Raw genomic sequence first — 21,078 nt, forward strand, 5'->3', positions numbered from 1 at the left:
TTTTGCTATTTACTCGTGAGTTGTTTCGCTCGGCTTCTGCCCTGGAAACCGTATAGTGTATTCACAACGAAGACTTGCCTTTTTTATTTTTGCAAAAAATGCTTTTATAGAGTAAACTGTTATTTTTATATTTTTTGATAATTTATTTTTTAAGATAATCATATGACATCGTTCATCAGAACTAGATCTATAGGATTTCAGTTCACCAACTTTTACTTGCATAAATAATACAAAAAACAAATATTTATTTTACCTTGTTTTATTGAAGTACGGATTATAAAACACGACTTTACGTCAGTGAATGAACTAACATAAAAATAAATAAATAACACTGGTGAAACAATATGAAACTATTATTTACTTGTAATAGGCAGTATTTCAATCTACCTGGTATGAGCCTCTAAACAAGGAAAAACATTCACAAAATTAGATGACAAATGATTTAGGCTTCCTTCCTAAATATAAAATCATAGTAATGAGGAATCCAGTGCTACATTATGAACTAAGACAAGTCCGGCAGTAACACAGTACATTATCAGGTTGGAGGGGTAAGGTGAGTAACATATCACTAGCTATGTGGAATAGAGTTAGGTTTAGAACAACATGGCATATTATCTGTTATCGAGATAGTGGAATATCTTGTATAATAAGTATATTCATTATATAATGTTCTATTCCTTAAACTGTATCAATTTACAAACACTCACTGAAAAGTTTGCCAGATTACTGTTCGTTATACTCTATTATTATAATACATTTAGTTTGCCAGATTACTGTTCGTTATACTCTATTATTATAATACATTTAGTATGCCAGATTACTGTTCTTTGGACAATTATTATTATTATTACTCATTTCCTTTCCCAGATTACTGTTCTTTATAGTGTATTATTATTATTATTCATTAAGTTTGTCATATTACTGTTCCTTATACTGTTATTATTATTACAACAAACTTAATTTACCAGATTACTCTTATTTAGACTCTATTATTATTATTATTATTATTACTCATTTTCTTTCCCATATTACTGTTTCTTAGACTCTATTATTATTATTATTATTATTACTCATTTTCTTTCCCAGATTACTGTTCCTTAGACTCTATTATTATTAATTTAGTTTACCAGATAACTGTTCTTTAGACTCTTATTATTATTATTATCACACATATAATTTGCCAGATCACTGTTCTTTAGGTTCTATTATTGTAACACATTTACTTTGCCAGATTACTATTATTGAGTCTCTGTTATTATAACATTTAATTTGCCAGATTACTGTTCTTTAGACTGTAAGTGATCTTATAGAACATGTGGAAAGTTTCTGCTACCTACCACACAAAACATTCAACACTGGTATCAGACGTTGGAACCACACTGTTCTGTACATATGTCTGTTACTTAGCACTATCCTTTCTTAACCTGTTGACTGCCAAGTATTCCAGCTGCTACAATACAACTCTAATGTTTCTTCATTTTGTAACTTTTTCGTGACGCCATTTTGAATCGAAAGTGAAACAATTTGTATGTAGGTCAAATGCATGTATGGTGCTGACATCTAGCGTTGAAGTTGGGTATTATGAAGAACGAGTGAACTCGTCCGTGGCACTGTTACCGATCGGCTTGGACGAGTTATCCCGTCTACGGCACTGAACAGGTTAATGTTGGAACTTTAACATATCACAAACCACACACACAATGAATAGATAACACTTTATTCAACAAACAAGTTAGATATTTTAACAGTACACTAATAACGTCAAATTTCTTTATCTTTCCTGGAGATTTGGTTTAATATCTCAAAATCAGACCTAATGAAGTTAGAATTACTGCAGTGTAAATATGTCAGATGGCAAGATATGAGCAACAATCTATATACAGGTCACTTTTCAATCAAAGTGAGCTTTTCACTAACTCATTTATATAACAAAAACTTAAAAAATTAATTTTTCACAGTATCTAGTTTATTATAAAATTAATATAGAAGATAACAAATATTTAAAGTCATGTATTTATTGTCAGTTTTATTATCCTAACAAGCATATTATAAAAACAAAAAAAACACACCATCACTACATGACTTATGATAACCTAAAAGATAATTCATCAGTTTCTTTCTAACAAATCTAGTGATTTATTTCATAATCAGTTTTAAGGCTACCCTCAACTCTAACAACAAAGGTAATTAAATGTCTTCAAAATATTCTAGAATAAAACTTACTTTTTGCAGCTAATTATCTGAAATATATAAACATTAACAAAACATTTGTTAGAACCCGAAAGTTTTATACATTATTAGCAAAACTCTGAAATGGGGATTGTGGTTGTTTATTAATAGAAAATTAAGTTATGATTTTTCTCTGAAGACACGTGCTGTGGAAGGTGAGAATTTAACAAAATAATGGCTATTTTCCACTAAACCTGAGTACCTTCATGATGACTATATTCCCTTTAACAATTCACTCAGAATGATCAAAAGGTTAACAAGTCTCCAGGTTTGGCACTTGTACAAAGTTCTGTGCAGAATATGACCTAATCATAGGTGGTGGTTATGCTCTACAGAAACCTTGGAATATAAACCAGACACACAAGGCATTGTGTGTGGTCAAAGTAATGAGAAGAGTACTTGTCACTGAACAGTCATCTCGATAAATTGAGCTGGAAGGAAAGTCGACTGAGACAACAAGACTTAATTTCCAATGAACACTAAAATCTTTTTAACATCTGTCAGTTGAGTCAACCAAGTATTTTAATATGGATTAAAACAAAGCATTCCCAGGAAGGTTTATTTTAACATCAGTCAGTTGAGTCAACCAAGTATTTTAATATGGATTAAAACAAAGCATTCCAGAAAGGTTTATTTTAACATCTGTCAGTTGAGTCAACCAAGTATCTTAACATGGATCAAAACAAAGCATTCCAGAAAGGTTTATTTTAACATCTGCCAGTTGAGTCAACCAAGTATTTTAATATGGATTAAAACAAAGCATTCCAGGAAGGTTTATTTTAACATCTGCCAGTTGAGTCAACCAAGTATTTTAATATGGATCAAAACAAACCATTCCAGGAAGGTTTATTTTAACATCTGTCAGTTGAGTCAACCAAGTATTTTAATATGGATTAAAACAAACCATTCCAGAAAGGTTTATTTTAACATCTGCCAGTTGAGTCAACCAAGTATTTTAATATGGATTAAAACAAAGCATTCCAGAAAGGTTTATTTTAACATCTGTCAGTCGAGTCAACCAAGTATTTTAATATGGATTAAAACAAAGCATTCCAGAAAGGTTTATTTTAACATCTGCCAGTTGAGTCAACCAAGTATTTTAACATGGATTAAAACAAAGCATTCCAGGAAGGTTTATTTTAACATCTGTCAGTTGAGTCAACCAAGTATTTTAATATGGATTAAAACAAAGCATTCCAGAAAGGTTTATTTTAACATCTGTCAGTTGAGTCAACCAAGTATTTTAATATGGATTAAAACAAAGCATTCCAGAAAGGTTTATTTTAACATCTGCCAGTTGAGTCAACCAAGTATTTTAACATGGATTAAAACAAAGCATTCCAGGAAGGTTTATTTTAACATCTGTCAGTTGAGTCAACCAAGTATCTTAACATGGATCAAAACAAAGCATTCCAGGAAGGTTTATTTTAACATCTGTCAGTTGAGTCAACCAAGTATCTTAACATGGATCAAAACAAAGCATTCCAGGAAGGTTTATTTTAACATCTGCCAGTTGAGTCAACCAAGTATTTTAATATGGATTAAAACAAAGCATTCCAGAAAGGTTTATTTTAACATCTGCCAGTTGAGTTAACTAAGTATTTTAATATGGATTAAAACAAAGCATTCCAGGAAGGTTTATTTTAACATCTGTCAGTTGAGTCAACCAAGTATCTTAACATGGATCAAAACAAAGCATTCCAGGAAGGTTTATTTTAACATCTGCCAGTTGAGTCAACCAAGTATCTTAACATGGATCAAAACAAAGCATTCCAGGAAGGTTTATTTTGACATCTGCCAGTTGAGTCAACCAAGTATTTTAATATGGATTAAAACAAAGCATTCCAGGAAGGTTTATTTTGTTTTGGTTAAAAAACAAAAGTTTGGCACTATTATGAAGTTCTCGGTGGCTGAACCAAACCTGTTACCTTGCAAGACAGTGATGGTGATGTACCTAGACAGTTAGAATACAATGGTTTAAGTATCGTTATTACACTAACCTGTAGGTACAGAATGTATTCAAAGACATCCCAATCAATCCATACCAGTTGAACAAGAGACGATTCGCTTACTGCATTGACAGCGAAACATAGAACATGGGGCATGTAGTATCATTGTCTTCAAAAAGGGGATTTCAATCATTAGTTTGAATATTGTGTGAAAATAACAGCCAAAGATGTACTGTTGAAACAGATGCCTGATGCATTACAAGATGATTTACCTAACAATTCTCAAAATAAAAATACCATTTGTGAAATGAGATATAAATATACATTTATATCTTATAATTTTCAGTTAGGTACCACCATAGTATAATCCATATACATTTATATCTTATAATGTTCAGTTAGGTACCACCATAGTATAATCCATATACATTTATATCTTAATGTTCAGTTAGGTACCACCATAGTATAATCCATATACATTTATATCTTAATGTTCAGTTAGGTACCACCATAGTATAATCCATATACATTTATATCTTATAATGTTCAGTTAGGTACCACCATAGTATAATCATCTGGTCATATTCAACATTGTTTACATCACATCAATCTAGCTAGATAAAGTTCAGGTACTTGTCAAAGTCAGTTACAAACAGCTCTAATACAAAGTTACAAGAAATACTACTTTCTTTATAACCCTTTAACTGTTAGTTAGCAAACATTCAAATAATTCTGAGCATCGCAAAATGGCTAACAATCCTGTAAACACTAATTCTTCTCATAAAACTACAGAATGGAACTTAACAAAGAAAAAAAAACTCAACAATTACAAAAAAAAACAAGTTTTCTTCAAGTTGAGAAACCAGAAAATTTTTCAGTAGATGAAACACATTCTTTCATACAGAGACAATCTCACTGATGTCTTATGATAATTATGAGTGAAAAGATACAATTTAAAGTGCATCTCCAGTTCATGACCTTTAGCCTAAATGTGGGTATTATAACTTATGCAGCAGTGGCGCCACCTAGATCAACAACTGTTACAAATTGAGCAAAACAAAAACTTTGTGGAAGTATAAACAAACATCTGTTGTTATAATTCTCTCAACAAATACAGCATGTCATAATAAGACCATGTGGAAACTTTTAACATCTGATACAGTTAAAACATACTGTAACACGTGTCACACGTTTGACACATAGTTGCTCTGAATTTCTTATTAGAGATTAATTTCGATAGTTCACTTCACAAGTTTGATTTCCACAAAAATTATTCCAATCTAACTAAAGGTTGCATCTCCAAGTAATCCTAACCTGAAATCAGTACAAATTTGCTGGAAAATTCTTAATGTAAACTGAACTATGAAACATAATAATATCTGGAACATATCACTTTATAAAGTAATTACAAACATGAGCTTTTGTGCACCTTCAAATGGATTAGTTATGTCATCTAAACCAAAATCTCATGTGTTTAAAAATTTAAAAAAATACATACATCCAAGCTGTTGGTAAGACCATAGTACACATTTTCCCATGAGAAACCCAAGTTACACATCATTTTTTTAAATCTAAACTTCTGAAAGACTATATGACTCATATCATAACACCCTAGTTAACTCATGAATTTGTTCTGAAAGAGTTAACATGTTTTAATCCAACTGAAACCACTGCTTCACCAGGCTTGTCAACTGTAAGTTTCTAGCTAAACATATCATATATACGGGTCACTTGAATACAAAATTATTTTACATCTTAAGTTGTTTGAGAAAGGCTATGAAGAGTGTGTTTGGGGGGTGGAGGTTCTTTGGCCATGTAAACTCTAGCATTCACTTCTGTTAAACATTACACTTTCCATATTTGATACATACAAACTGATATAATTTCAATAAATAAACTATTAAGTTCTGCACAACTACCTTGAATTATTTTAAAAACTAAGCCGTGCCTTAAACTATGTTTATTCATGTCTAAGATCAAATGATACTAACAGACATTTCTCTTTCATCATTTTAATTCTGCTGTGAATATATTCATATTAATTACAGTGTGAAATTTACCAAACCATCTTACAATTTGATGAAGTTCATTAAACTTTGGATTCTTAACACGCTAATTAAGAATAGATATCTTACCGTTTTGTATTGAAGACAGAACTGGTTCATATTTATGTGCAACAGAGAAATTTCATGAGCAACATATTTGACACAAACTAGTTAAACAATAGGCCTAATACTTTAAAGACATGAAGACTTCTCTGACACGATTTACATTGTATACAAACCCAATAATATACACATTGCAAGCTCTGGATTACTGATCTATGTTAGAATTTTTTTTTTATTTTTCAAAATATAACTAAAACTTATCAGTTTTCAAATAATCAACAAGTTTTAATTTTAAAATTTGGTGCTGACAATAAACCATAACTTAATGAGGTAGAAAACTGCTACAATAGCAAAAACCACATCAGAAAAATAACATTTCCTAACACAGACTTTTATAAGTAACTGGTCCTTGAAACATACCAACAGACACAAATTGCTTTCAACAAAAAGAGGCCTCAACAAATTTATAAGTAACTGATCCTTGAAACATACTAACAGATACAAATTGCTTTCAACAAAAAGAGACCTCAACAACTTTATAAGTAACTGATCCTTGAAACATACTAACAGATACAAATTGCTTTCAACAAAAAGAGACCTCAACAACTTTATAAGTAACTGATCCTTGAAACATACTAACAGATACAAATTGCTTTCAACAAAAAGAGACCTCAACAACTTTATAAGTGACTGATCCTTGAAACATACTAACAGATACAAATTGCTTTCAACAAAAAGAGACCTCAACAACTTTATAAGTAACTGATCCTTGAAACATACTAACAGATACAAATTGCTTTCAACAAAAAGAGGCCTCAACAGAAATCTATCTGTGTTATTGTGCATAACTTGTAGTTTCTTTTAAATATTAGCTTGTGCACACCAAACAAGTTTCTCTTCAAAACATTCTTTTATTTTGTACAAATGTTAAGAAAATTTAAATAACTCAGAAAACAAACAAAAATTAGTTGTCAGGTGTTTTTTCCTTCTAAACTTTAACAACTAAATCTTTATTTTGTTTTAGTCATCACATCTTAAATTTACAACTCAAACTTTTCCTTTCACCGATCAAAATAACATGAAAACTAGAAACCTCTTTCTCTTGTTTGGAATGTGAAACGTGTTGATAACAGTTCTCTATTACTGGAATGTGAAATGTGTTGATAACAGTTCTCTACTACTAGCATAAACATTTTAAGAGGTTCTTTTTAAGTGTTTACAGAAGTTTTAAAAACAGGCTGTGAGAGATTTTGTCTAACAGCAAAGGGTAATTGTTTCATATTGCAATAAAACTTGTACTGAACATTGTTACAAATGTCCAGGCATTTGTTTTTTTTCCATTTCTTTCAACTGTTTCTATATACAAATTGTTTTCAACAAAATGGAGGCTCACTTGAGTCAATCTACATTACACTGTACATTACTTCTTATTTCTCATGAATGCTATTCTGATGTGTTCCAAACATAATTCTCTCCAAAATTGTTTCTTTATTTTGTACAAAATACCTGTTCATATTTTCTGTAGAATGTTTCAAATGGATTGTAATATAATACTGTCTCTTTTAGTTGTTTATCAAAAACAACACATCATCTGAACAATTAATAACAGAGAAATAATGTAATGTATATTCACATCAGCTGAAAACTTCTGAATGTATACTGGCCTCAACTGGCCAGAAAATAGATAACTTTACGCATAAACATCTACAACACATAGCCATGGAGACACCTCATATGTACTCAGATTTTTCCCATTTTAATGCAATAGAGAGGAAAAGAACACAGCACCATAATGGTGATTCACATGATATACCACGTACGGGTTTGACTGTAAGTGATTCAGTTACATTAAAACACCAAAGTTACTGTACTGATGCAAAGTGTATCATAAACCTTGCCTACTGACCAAATGTAAATCGTAGCACATAACAAAGAGTCTGAAACAAGCACCAGAAAACCACAAAGTGTATTATCACAAGCAGTCTTTTGTAAGAATTCATCACTGACCATTTCTTTCAACCCTGCCAATCAAAATGTATAATTAGATTTCTAATTAACTGGAGCACAAGTTACATGATTAACTTTGGTATACATATAACAACAATGTGGAATATTATTAGAAATTCTCTACATAACAAAACTCACCATCATATCTGCCATTCTGGAATATAATTATATTGTGACATTATTTATAACCACATAAACATTATTTATTTTCTTTGCTTTCTCTGACCATGTGTACAAACAAGCAAGTCAAGGTTCTCTTGTCTCATCTTACTCTCTTCATAAAGTGTGGCACCAAAAGTCACTCTTCAGATGCACGATCCAGATCATAGCCTGAAGTCAAAACTTAGTAGGAAACAAAACAGTAAAGTTTCCATACTTTTTCCATTACAAGAATAATAGAATTTTTTATTTACCTCACAATTTGTTTCACAGTCTACAAAACAAGAATAATGTCTAGTGGATATTTTTGGCCATTGAGTGAAGATGGAGCTCTTCTTCATTTCATTTGACATATTCATTGCCTTCACTTCAATTTTTGACCCTCGGACCCTTTTTCCTTCCTGCAAGTCGTTAATCTGTGAAAGAGGTGAATGTTTGGAGACAGAGGATCCACTACCTACATCACATATCATCTGATTTATTTTCATCCAAGAAGTTATCTATTTTACCTTCTACTAATTCTTTCATCTTAGAAATGGTCAATAAGAATTGGAACAATATCTTTATTTTCTTCTTGAGATTTGATTTCTTCAGATATCTTTGTGATTCTATCTAGTTCTTCAATGGCTGTTTCGTCAACAACTACAGACATGTTCTCACAGCTGGTACAAGAATTCTGTGGTGGAGTTTTTTCCTGGCTCATTTCCAACTGCTTTATATTATCCAAGTTTGATTCTATTCCAAACTTTGAGTAACCTAGAGGCTCCTTAAACATTTTGAGAGCACTGGGAAGGCTTACATATCCTCCAGACTTTGGCACTTTAGTTGGCAGGCCCAATATGGGTTCTCGGGAGGGAACTACAGTTGGAGATGAGCTCCGGATGGGTTTAGTACCGTCAGGTTTAGCTACAACATACCATTTACTTGGTGTTTTTCTTAAAGTATCTGGCTTCAGTTCTATATCTGAATTAGATGCAGGTAATGACATTCCAACTGTGTTTTTACTATCTTTTAAGGAGGAAGTTTGCTTTGTCGAATTTCCTAAAATATTAATCACTCCAAATTTGGAGTATCCAGTTTTTGAAGTCAAATTTTGAAATTGATCTTGTATTTGTGGCATATTAGAGCCAACTGTTGAATCAGAACGTTTTGCTAACCCTAGCCTAGAATATGGTGGAACAGCATAATTTTGATTGGTTACACAAACCACGTGATCATCGTAAATGTCGAACACAGAAGGCTCACTATTGGACAAGTTTCTAGTGAAAAGAGGCAAGCTATTCTGCTGGCCATCAAATGGTACACACTTATGTGTAGCTCTTCCCATAATATCTAAAGAACAGTATGGATGTCTGTCCTGTGGATCAGGCACCCTCCTATTGTCTTCTAAGTTGTTTTCATTATATAACTCTTCAGTGTCTTGAAGTTCATCCACTGTGGGGAGGGCTAATTTCCCTTGACAGGGGATTAAGAAGTGGTCACTTTCAAGATGGTAATCCATGAAGACAGCATCAGGAGTAACTGGACCATTAAATTCAGGATCAGTGTGGTATTCTGATGAAAGATGAGTGTGGTTTGTGAAAGAAGAAGAAAAACTATCACATCCACCTACTGAACTATAACCACTACTGTCTCCACTAGGGTTCCTCCTGTAAGTACTGCACAGAATCTTCCTCTGGACCAACTAAAACGTAAGTTAGTATATGTTAATATACTTTTTCTGTCACACCAAACAAGAAATACAACCTTCTTTCTTTCAACATTGGTTGAAAGTTTTCTTATATTTCACCCTGAGATTTGGTTAAAAACTAGAAGAATATAACGTAAGTTATGATGGAAATTGGAAAGTTTTATCTTAACTTATACATCTGACTGCTTCTTATTTTTGTACCTTGGAGAATTTTTTAAATGGTGTATTTTCCTCCAGCATTTTACACTTTTAAGATACACAACGTTTACAGAATCACATTAACAACAATAATATTACCAAGCACCTACATCTCGTGAGAACTTTAGAAACATCCATACCTCATCTGTGGAAGAGCTAAGACACTGAGAGATGTTTGAACTTTGTCCTTCGATCAGATTATTGTTGTTGTTAGACGAGTACAAATCGAAGATGTTAACTGGAACCTTCAAGCCGATGTTGTGATCTCTTTCATCATCACGTTTAATGAACTTATCATATCCAAAGTTGGGTTCCTTTAATTAACGTAAATTAAACATTCTATATACAGCATTTTAAATTACCACAAAAACAAATTGTTAAGGCTTTCCACGTGACACTATTTAACAAAGAAAAACTGTACCAAAAAACCTTCCAAAATCTTGCACAAACACTACAGATTTCTAAACTCACTGTGTTTTGAGTCATTTCTAAATTTACTACATTTGGAATCATATGTAAACTCACTGTGTTTGGAGTCATTTCTAAACTTACTGTGTTTGGAGCATCCAGTCCGTTCGGAAGCTGAACTCTGATTTGTTTCATGAGGTTGATCTTTTTCATCATCCTTGTTAAAATAAGTTATTTAATCATCAAAACTCATCAGTCAGACTATTGATCATCCTTGTTAAAATAAGTTATTTAATCATCACAACTCACCAGTCAGACATTCAGACTATTGATAGTTTAAAGACAAAAGTCACATGGTAATCAGATATAGCAGTAAGTTATAGAAGCAAAACACTACATTTATTATTTACCATACCATATAAATACCCTGTATTTACCATACATAAAAAATTAACCTTTTATTTCATAATTTCTATAAAACAAATTTTTTTTAGGTCAACAGCCCATCCCTATGAACATTATTACCAACATAGCTCCATCCATAGAGATATTGTTACCAACATAGCCCCATCCATATAGATACTGTTACCAACAGAGCTCCATCTGTGTGGATACTGTTACCAACAGAGCCCCATCTGTGTGGATACTGTTACCAACATAGCTCCATCTGTGTGGATACTGTTACCAACAGAGCCCCATCTGTGTGGATACTGTTACCAACATAGCTCCATCCATATAGATTTTATTACCCACATCCTTGTGGATTTGCAAAGTTTAGGTAAAACAAATATACAAAACAATTCCATACCACTATCAATGTGTATTCAAGCATGAATGACACACAACAGGACATAGTGACACAATAAAATGATGTTTATCACTTTATTTTATTAATTGTTTTATACATTAACCTAATATTAAACCCAATTATTCATCAGTACATCAAAAACACATGTCTTTACCTACATGTGTCAGTATATAGTAGTTTCACTTGAGGGATATTAAGCTTGTCTTTACTTACATGTGTCAGTATATAGTAGTTTCACTTGAAAGATATTAAGCTTGTCTTTACCTACATGTGTCAGTATACAGTAGTTTCACTTGAAGGATATTAAGCTTGTCTTTACTTACATGTGTCAGTATATAGTAGTTTCACTTGAGGGATATTAAGCTTGTCTTTACTTACATGTGTCAGTATATAGTAGTTTCACTTGAAGGATATTAAGCTTGTCTTTACCTACATGTGTCAGTATACAGTAGTTTCACTTGAAGGATATTAAGCTTGTCTTTACTTACATGTGTCAGTATATAGAAGTTTCACTTGAGGGATATTAAGCTTGTCTTTACTTACATGTGTCAGTATACAGTAGTTTCACTTGAAGGATATCAGCTTGTCTTTACTTACATGTGTCAGTATACAGTAATTTCACTTGAAGGATATTAAGCTTGTCTTTACCTACATGTGTCAGTATACAGTAGTTTCACTTGAAGGATATTAAGCTTCTCTTTACCAACATATGTCAGGAAACAGTAGTTTCACTTGAAGGATATTAGCTTGTCTTTACTTACATGTGTCAGTATATAGTAGTTTCACTTGAAGGATATTAGCTTGTCTTTACTTACATGTGTCAGTATATAGTAGTTTCACTTGAAGGATATTAAGCTTGTCTTTACTTACATGTGTCAGTATACAGTAGTAGTTTCACTTGAAGGATATTAAGCTTGTCTTTACTTACATGTGTCAGTATACAGTAGTTTCACTTGAAGGATATTAAGCTTGTCTTTACTTACATGTGTCAGTATACAGTAGATTCACTTGAAGGATATTAAGCTTGTCTTTACTTACATGTGTCAGTATACAGTAGATTCACTTGAAGGATATCAGCTTGTCTTTACCTACATGTGTCAGTATATAGTAGTTTCACTTGAAGGATATCAGCTTGTCTTTACCTACATGTGTCAGTATACAGTAGTTTCACTTGAAGGATATTAAGCTTGTCTTTACCTACATGTGTCAGTATATAGTAGTTTCACTTGAAGGATATTAAGCTTGTCTTTACCTACATGTGTCAGTATATAGTAGTTTCACTTGAAGGATATTAAGCTTGTCTTTACTTACATGTGTCAGTATATAGTAGTTTCACTTGAAGGATATTAAGCTTGTCTTTACTAACATGTGTCAGTATACAGTAGTTTCACTTGAAGGATATTAAGCTTGTCTTTACTTACATGTGTCAGTATATAGTAGTTTCACTTGAGGGATATTAAGCTTCTCTTTACCAACATGTGTCAGTATACAGTAGTTTCACTTGAAGGATATTAGCTTGTCTTTACTAACATGTGTCAGTATATAGTAGTTTCACTTGAAGGATATTAGCTTGTCTTTACTTACATGTGTCAGTATATAGTAGTTTCACTTGAAGGATATTAAGCTTGTCTTTACCAACATGTGTCAGTATATAGTAGTTTCACTTGAAGGATATTGCTTGTCTTTACTAACATGTGTCAGGATATAGTAGTTTCACTTGAAGGATATTGCTTGTCTTTACTTACATGTGTCAGTATATAGTAGTTTCACTTGAAGGATATTAAGCTTGTCTTTACTAACATGTGTCAGTATATAGTAGTTTCACTTGAAGGATATTAAGCTTGTCTTTACTTACATGTGTCAGTATATAGTAGTAGTTTCACTTGAAGGATATCAGCTTGTCTTTACTTACATGTGTCAGTATATAGTAGTTTCACTTGAAGGATATCAGCTTGTCTTTACTTACATGTGTCAGTATATAGTAGTTTCACTTGAAGGATATTAAGCTTCTCTTTACCAACATGTGTCAGTATACAGTAGTAGTTTCACTTGAAGGATATTAAGCTTGTCTTTACCTTACATGTGTCAGTATACAGTAGTTTCACTTGAAGGATATCAGCTTGTCTTTACTTACATGTGTCAGTATATAGTAGTTTCACTTGAAGGATATTGCTTGTCTTTACTTACATGTGTCAGTATATAGTAGTTTCACTTGAAGGATATTAAGCTTGTCTTTATCTACATGTGTCAGTATACAGTAGTAGTTTCACTTGAAGGATATCAGCTTCTCTTTATCTACATGTGTCAGTATATAGTAGTTTCACTTGAAGGATATTAAGCTTCTCTTTACCAACATGTGTCAGTATACAGTAGTAGTTTCACTTGAAGGATATCAGCTTGTCTTTACTTACATGTGTCAGTATATAGTAGTTTCACTTGAAGGATATCAGCTTGTCTTTACTTACATGTGTCAGTATATAGTAGTTTCACTTGAAGGATATTAAGCTTGTCTTTACTTACATGTGTCAGTATACAGTAGTTTCACTTGAAGGATATCAGCTTGTCTTTACTTACATGTGTCAGTATACAGTAGTTTCACTTGAAGGATATTAAGCTTGTCTTTACCTACATGTGTCAGTATACAGTAGTTTCACTTGAAGGATATTAAGCTTGTCTTTACCTACATGTGTCAGTATATAGTAGTTTCACTTGAAGGATATTAAGCTTGTCTTTACCTACATGTGTCAGATATACAGTAGTTTCACTTGAAGGATATTAGCTTGTCTTTACTTACATGTGTCAGTATATAGTAGTTTCACTTGAAGGATATTAAGCTTGTCTTTACCTACATGTGTCAGTATACAGTAGTTTCACTTGAAGGATATTAAGCTTGTCTTTACCTACATGTGTCAGTATACAGTAGTTTCACTTGAAGGATATTAAGCTTGTCTTTACCTACATGTGTCAGTATACAGTAGTTTCACTTGAAGGATATCAGCTTGTCTTTACTTACATGTGTCAGTATACAGTAGTTTCACTTGAAGGATATCAGCTTGTCTTTACTTACATGTGTCAGTATACAGTAGTTTCACTTGAAGGATATTAAGCTTGTCTTTACCTACATGTGTCAGTATACAGTAGTTTCACTTGAAGGATATTAAGCTTGTCTTTACCTACATGTGTCAGTATATAGTAGTTTCACTTGAAGGATATTAAGCTTGTCTTTACCAACATGTGTCAGTATACAGTAGTTTCACTTGAAGGATATTAAGCTTGTCTTTACCTACATGTGTCAGTATATAGTAGTTTCACTTGAAGGATATTAAGCTTGTCTTTACTTACATGTGTCAGTATACAGTAGTTTCACTTGAAGGATATTAAGCTTGTCTTTACTTACATGTGTCAGATATACAGTAGTTTCACTTGAAGGATATCAGCTTGTCTTTACTTACATGTATCAGTATATAGTAGTTTCACTTGAAGGATATTAGCTTGTCTTTACCTACATGTGTCAGTAAACAGTAGTTTCACTTGAAGGATATTAAGCTTCTCTTTACCAACATATGTCAGGAAACAGTAGTTTCACTTGAAGGATATTAAGCTTGTCTTTACCTACATGTGTCAGTATATAGTAGTTTCACTTGAAGGATATTAAGCTTGTCTTTACCAACATGTGTCAGTATATAGTAGTTTCACTTGAAGGATATTAAGCTTGTCTTTACCTACATGTGTCAGAAAACAGTAGTTTCACTTGAAGGATATTAAGCTTGTCTTTACCTACATGTGTCAGTATACAGTAGTTTCACTTGAAGGATATTAAGCTTGTCTTTACCTACATGTGTCAGTATACAGTAGTTTCACTTGAAGGATATTAGCTTGTCTTTACTTACATGTGTCAGTATATAGTAGTTTCACTTGAAGGATATTAAGCTTGTCTTTACCTACATGTGTCAGTATATAGTAGTTTCATATGAAGGACATTAGAGGGCACATGATATTAAATAAATCCTAAAATATAACAATGTTCTAGATGATGTTAGGGAAATGTAGTAACTTTGACAAATATCTAGAAATGAGACTTCAGATATAAGCATGAATGGGTTAGTCAATTGGTGAGATACCCGGGATGTATATGGATCAGTGTTATTACCATCTCTTTTCAGTTGCATGTTTCAATCAGCCACAAAACTGTACAAATATCAGTATCTGCACATTAGTCCAGGTACCATTATCAAAGAATGTATGTCTGAATGTTATTTGTAAACTTAACTGCACAGAAGTGATAATGGTCGTTGTTAATATTAAAGGAGAGATAAACTAAATTTCTCGGTTGAAGAAGGTGGAAACGTTGTTTGCTCCTCTATTAGTGCTTTCTCTACCCATATGAACCATATTTAAATGTATAATTTTTTCTACAAGTGGGTTTTCTCATTATCATGGATCATCAGAGATAAACTAAGTTGTTGTGATTAATTAGACTGGACCTGACCTTATTCAGAAATACCAGTATATTGAAAGTACAGTTTGATGACAGCAGTACTGAACAACACATTCAGATGACCTTCTCTGATTATGTTAAACGAGTTATTGTTGTCCAGAAATACTTTACACGAAACCCTGATAATCAGGCTACAAAACCAATGCACAGCAATTTATGTTTGTTCCTGGTCAATGTTATTTGTTTTCTTTATGAGTATAACATTTCTAGGTAAGTCCACATTACATTAGTACACTATTTTGAAACAATGACATTTGACAAGATATATTAATCATTCAAGTTACAAAAAGGTATTTTTAGCTCTTCAGAGTTCTCCATTGAACAGGTTTCTTAAACTGGCAGTACTTTAACAAGATCAACCATTCTAGACTTAACAATCAAAACTTACCAACAAACTAGAGCATAGAACACAAGCACCACTACCACCAACCCCAGAGATCCACCAAGAGCAATGCCTAAAATTAGTGAAACCTGAAGACCTGGTAAAAGTAAGAAAACGGCCGTTAAATATAATTGTAAACATTATACACACTTAAAAACCAATAATTATTGTTTATGACACAGAACTGTACACAACTCCTCTGAAACCTTAAGAGTGGATACAAAAAATAAAACAAATGATACACACATCTCCAAACACTACAACTAAAACCTAAATAAACTGTAACACACTACCAAACACTAAACACACCATTAAATATTTCTAATTAGTCATGTGCTCACTTTAAAACTACATTTTAATATCACTAGTGAATTTAAACACTGTTTCATACATTTTTTGATACATACTATAGTAATAATACAACTGATTTTGTAGCTGAACCTTCTTTTTCTACACTGCTGCTACTTATAGTCTTGGCCCGACATGGCCGCATGGTTAAGGCACTCGACTCGTAATCTGAGGATTGCAGGTTTGAATCCCTGTCACACCAAATATGTTCATACTTTCAGCTGTGGTGGCGTCATAATGTTACAGTCAATCCCACTATTCATTGGTAAAAGAGTAGCCCAAGAGTTGGCAGTGGGCAGTGATTACTAGCTACTTCCCTCTAGTGTTATGCTGCTAAATTAGGGATGGCTAGCACAGATAGCCCTCGAGTAGCTTTGTGCAAAATTTAAAGCAAACAAACTAACCTATACTTTTAACTCATAAATAGTTAAGAAGATAAAACATTAACATGGAGAGAGACCTTTTGATATTATAGATTTACCAACTGTCTCAAAATTATGTAAAAACAATTACTTTGTTCAAAACTATAGGACTGGAAGACAGTTCAAAATATACTGAGGCCATTTTGAACACTTAACACATTATAAAAATAAAGCACACATATAACCTAACAAAAACTAATGTTTTATACAAAACTTACAAGTTATCTTATGAATACTAATGAGTTATCTGGTAGAGATTTATAATGATTTCTTATTAATGAATGACAACAATTTGGATAAAACAGTTGTTTTAGGTTGTTATTTGTATAATAAGAATTACTTCTGAATATGTTACAGTTAGGTACTGATAACTATAATTTATATACAAATTATAAAAAAATCTTTTCATATATAGCAACTAACACCCTCATCACTTTTGGAAAAAGTAAAACAAAATCCTATGAAAATCCACATATGTATAGACGAATATTTAGACGTATTTTAACTTACAATACTAGCACATCGATACAAAAGTATATATCTGTGTATAAGTGCACAAACACACAAATACAGGGTTGAGTACAATCTATAAAAATGCTAGTCACTAAATCAGGGGACAACTTGCTAGAACAAGATGGGTCAGTTAATATTTTTTGTTTGTTAACTACAAGGCTATACAATGGGCTATCTATGCTCTGTCCACCATGGGTATCGAATCCAGGTTTCTAGCATTGTAACTCTGCAGACATACCACTGTGCCACTGAGAGGGCCTTAACAGCCCATTCTGATGCAAAATATTCATACACATAGATTATAAAGACTTGTTTAAATAGAGAATTTAGAATTTCCAAGAAGGAGAAATCCCATTACCTAATGACATTGGAAAATAAAGAAATGTGTATCAACTTAAGGTTTCTGGACTATCCTGAAAGAGACCTGCAAAAAGTCATACTCCTACCACAGTAAGCAAAAAATATGGTGTCTTTTAACAGGAGAGAATTCACAAATATAAAGTTCAGTAATATGCCTCAATTAACCTTTAAATTGCAGGAGTGTTATAGGTAGTAGCATCAATTGATGATGGCTGCTATTTAAGGGTTAACAGTCAAGCAGTACAATACAAGGTTTCAAGAAGGATGGCCTACAGACACAACATAACTGGACAAACCGACATGGACTGAAACAGTGGTTTGAAGAAGCACATCTTATTCATATCATCAACAAATTTTATTAACTATATTTGTTGATGATATGAATAACATATATTTCTTCAAACAAAAAAAATCAGTGTTATTACTACAGTAAACCTACTGTTGTCTGTACTTACATAAAAGTAAAACTATGTAATAATTAAACATATAAAAACCTGAGTGTATTAAAACATTTATTTGCACTACTTTTTATTAACAGTCGTAACATTTAAACAGCTTGGTTTGGACTAAAAACTTCTTACCTTCATGAAAGCACAATTTTGTTTTTATTGAAGGACTACTTGGACCAAGAAGGTTAACATAGCCCTTGATGTTGGCTGCCTGGATGCTGAAATATACATTCAAACCTTCCATCTTTACTGGACAATTCAGAAGAATTTCTATGAATGTTTGTGTTCCTGAGGTGTTAAAGAGGGCTGGAGAAGTTCCATTTTCTTCTTCCCATTTAACGCTCAGAAGGTAGAAGTTAATTGGACCATTAGGATGATCTGGTGGTGACCACCGAACGTGAACGGCACTTGAGTTTATAACTTCAACATAAGGTTCCATCATTACACCGGGAGCTGTTAAAGTTGGAAGATAGATTTAACTTTAAACATCAACCACAAAGTTTGGTAAGTGTCTTTAAACATTAGAAACTGGTTGAGAACCTTCTTATGTTTCTTAAAAAACTTGTAGTTTTAAAGTAGGACAATAGAAACAAATGAAAAGAATCTTCAGAAGGTAAAATAAGTAAAATATGAAAATATATTTTTGATCTAGCTTGTAACAATTATCAGAAAAACTGTTCACTCAAAAATGTTTATCAACCACCTAATTTATTGTGATTCACTCTTAATTAGACTCACATTTCCAATCTACTAAGGTATTTTGACTCATTCCATTATTAAATTTGTACCAAAATAACTTACATTTTCATTAGCTTAACAAACACCCACTGCTACCTAAATAAAAGTGCTGTACTTTACACCCATTAAACTACTGGACTGTTTTAACCCAATGAATCTATTAACAACTTGGGTCACCTGACCTATTACTTGAATTTTTAATTAATGTACATTTGAGCTCACATTTCAATTTAAAACAAGAGTATACTGATTTTATCATAAGCCTAGTTGCACTGATGTAAAGTAGACAGTTTGAAATTCAAATATTTATTTAGCCTAGTTAGACTGACATGTAGTTTGAAACTCCCATTCACACCATGGGAAAAGATGTCCAATACTATTTAATATGTTTTATATTATGGTAAAGTAGCTTGCTTAGAACATCATGTCAAGAGTTTTAAGAAATAACACTAACAGTTTCTATTATGAAAATGGTAAAGTTACAAATTCAAACTAGAAGAGGAATACTTCAAAATTAACTCACCATCTATAAGAGTCATCCCAAAGACAGTCTCTGATGGAGAAGAGCACAGTTTATCATTACATGCTTTTATAAAAATAGAGTAGTTTGTGTAGCTTCTAACATCTCGCCACAAAACCGTCGAATAAGATTTTTTAGCAGGAACAGAAATAACTTTCTCAGAGAAATTTCTGTAGTATACGAAGTAGTGTGATATAACACCATTAGGTGTAGCAGGGACTTTCCATGTCAGCTGGATGGCAGAAGAGTTGATATCCACAACCTTGACTTCCCGAGGCACTGATGGTGCTGTTTTAACAACAAACAATTATTTTGAAGGATATAAAATGTCTTGAAATAACTCCAGATTATTTATTGAAAATCTTTATTTAACTAACCTCCTTTTCTTTCTTCAAAGATTTTAAAGTACAATTCTGAAGACTAATTTTTTTAATCTGTACACAACTCTAGACAGTTTAGCACAATTTGTATATTGAAAATCGTATAAAGATCAGTTTATTTCCACCCACAGCTATCTTTTATAAATTCCAGAAAACACTGAAATAGAATATTTTAAGGCAATTTTAAAATTAAAATGATTTAGTAATACATACTAGAAGTTTCAAATTTATACTCAACAAGAACAATATTAATCAACTGAACAGTATCTTACTTCCTGCAAAGGTTTTCTCATACTTTGGGTCACTAAAGTCACTAATTCCTGCTGTGCTTATGACTTGTACAGTCACTCTGTACAAGGTGAAAGGTTTTAAATCTTTTATATCTATTCTGGAAGCACTTTGATTGTCAGTTGTCACACTGAAAGGATCTGTGTGAATAAAATTGTCAAAATTTAAAATAAAAAACTAATAATATAATTATCAACACCCAAATAAAAGTAAATTTAAAGTAAAAATAAGATAGAATTATGAATATTTATTACAACATAAAATTATCACAGACATATTTACTACCTAACCCCCAGTATAACTGAAGTAACTATAACACAGAACTACAAGTTTTCTAGTAACACTGTCACATGAGGAGAGCAAGTGAGCATTAATGGTTCTACAAACATTCTTCTGAATGCTATGACCAAAAGTAACTCTTTCTCAGTACTTACTGGTTACATCATTTATACACATGATCAAAATTCTGGTAAAGATACAGTGCAGAGAATTAGCACTATACTGGTTACATATGATATACACGACATCAGAAACTCGTAGGTTAACATCCAGTTTGAAGAAACCACTAAGTCAGTAGTTAGAGCTAGAAAACATAGATAATTACTTTATATCTTTAGTTTGGTT

The 21,078-nt window shown here is 32.3% G+C and overlaps 1 protein-coding gene across 2 annotated transcripts in view; it reads right to left on the reverse strand.

Annotated features, from left to right (window-relative positions):
* Nucleotides 1-1,701: 1,701 nt before the first annotated feature.
* Nucleotides 1,702-21,078, reverse strand: part of LOC143231917 (cytokine receptor-like) — a 259,166-nt gene continuing 239,789 nt past the window's right edge. Inside the window, exons 12-18 of one of the 2 annotated variants that reach the window (XM_076466755.1) lie at nucleotides 20,439-20,594; nucleotides 19,790-20,074; nucleotides 18,661-18,981; nucleotides 16,443-16,533; nucleotides 10,893-10,965; nucleotides 10,481-10,654; nucleotides 1,702-10,136 (exon numbers count right to left, since the gene is read on the reverse strand). In XM_076466755.1, the coding sequence (XP_076322870.1) occupies nucleotides 8,982-10,136; nucleotides 10,481-10,654; nucleotides 10,893-10,965; nucleotides 16,443-16,533; nucleotides 18,661-18,981; nucleotides 19,790-20,074; nucleotides 20,439-20,594 (2,255 nt within the window). In that variant the 3' untranslated portion in view covers nucleotides 1,702-8,981. The remainder of the gene's footprint in view (nucleotides 10,137-10,480; nucleotides 10,655-10,892; nucleotides 10,966-16,442; nucleotides 16,534-18,660; nucleotides 18,982-19,789; nucleotides 20,075-20,438; nucleotides 20,595-21,078) is intronic. The other variant, XM_076466766.1, reaches the window with a different exon arrangement.

The sequence above is a fragment of the Tachypleus tridentatus genome, chromosome 1 (genome assembly GCF_004210375.1).
Source record: "Tachypleus tridentatus isolate NWPU-2018 chromosome 1, ASM421037v1, whole genome shotgun sequence".
Lineage (NCBI taxonomy): Eukaryota > Metazoa > Arthropoda > Merostomata > Xiphosura > Limulidae > Tachypleus > Tachypleus tridentatus.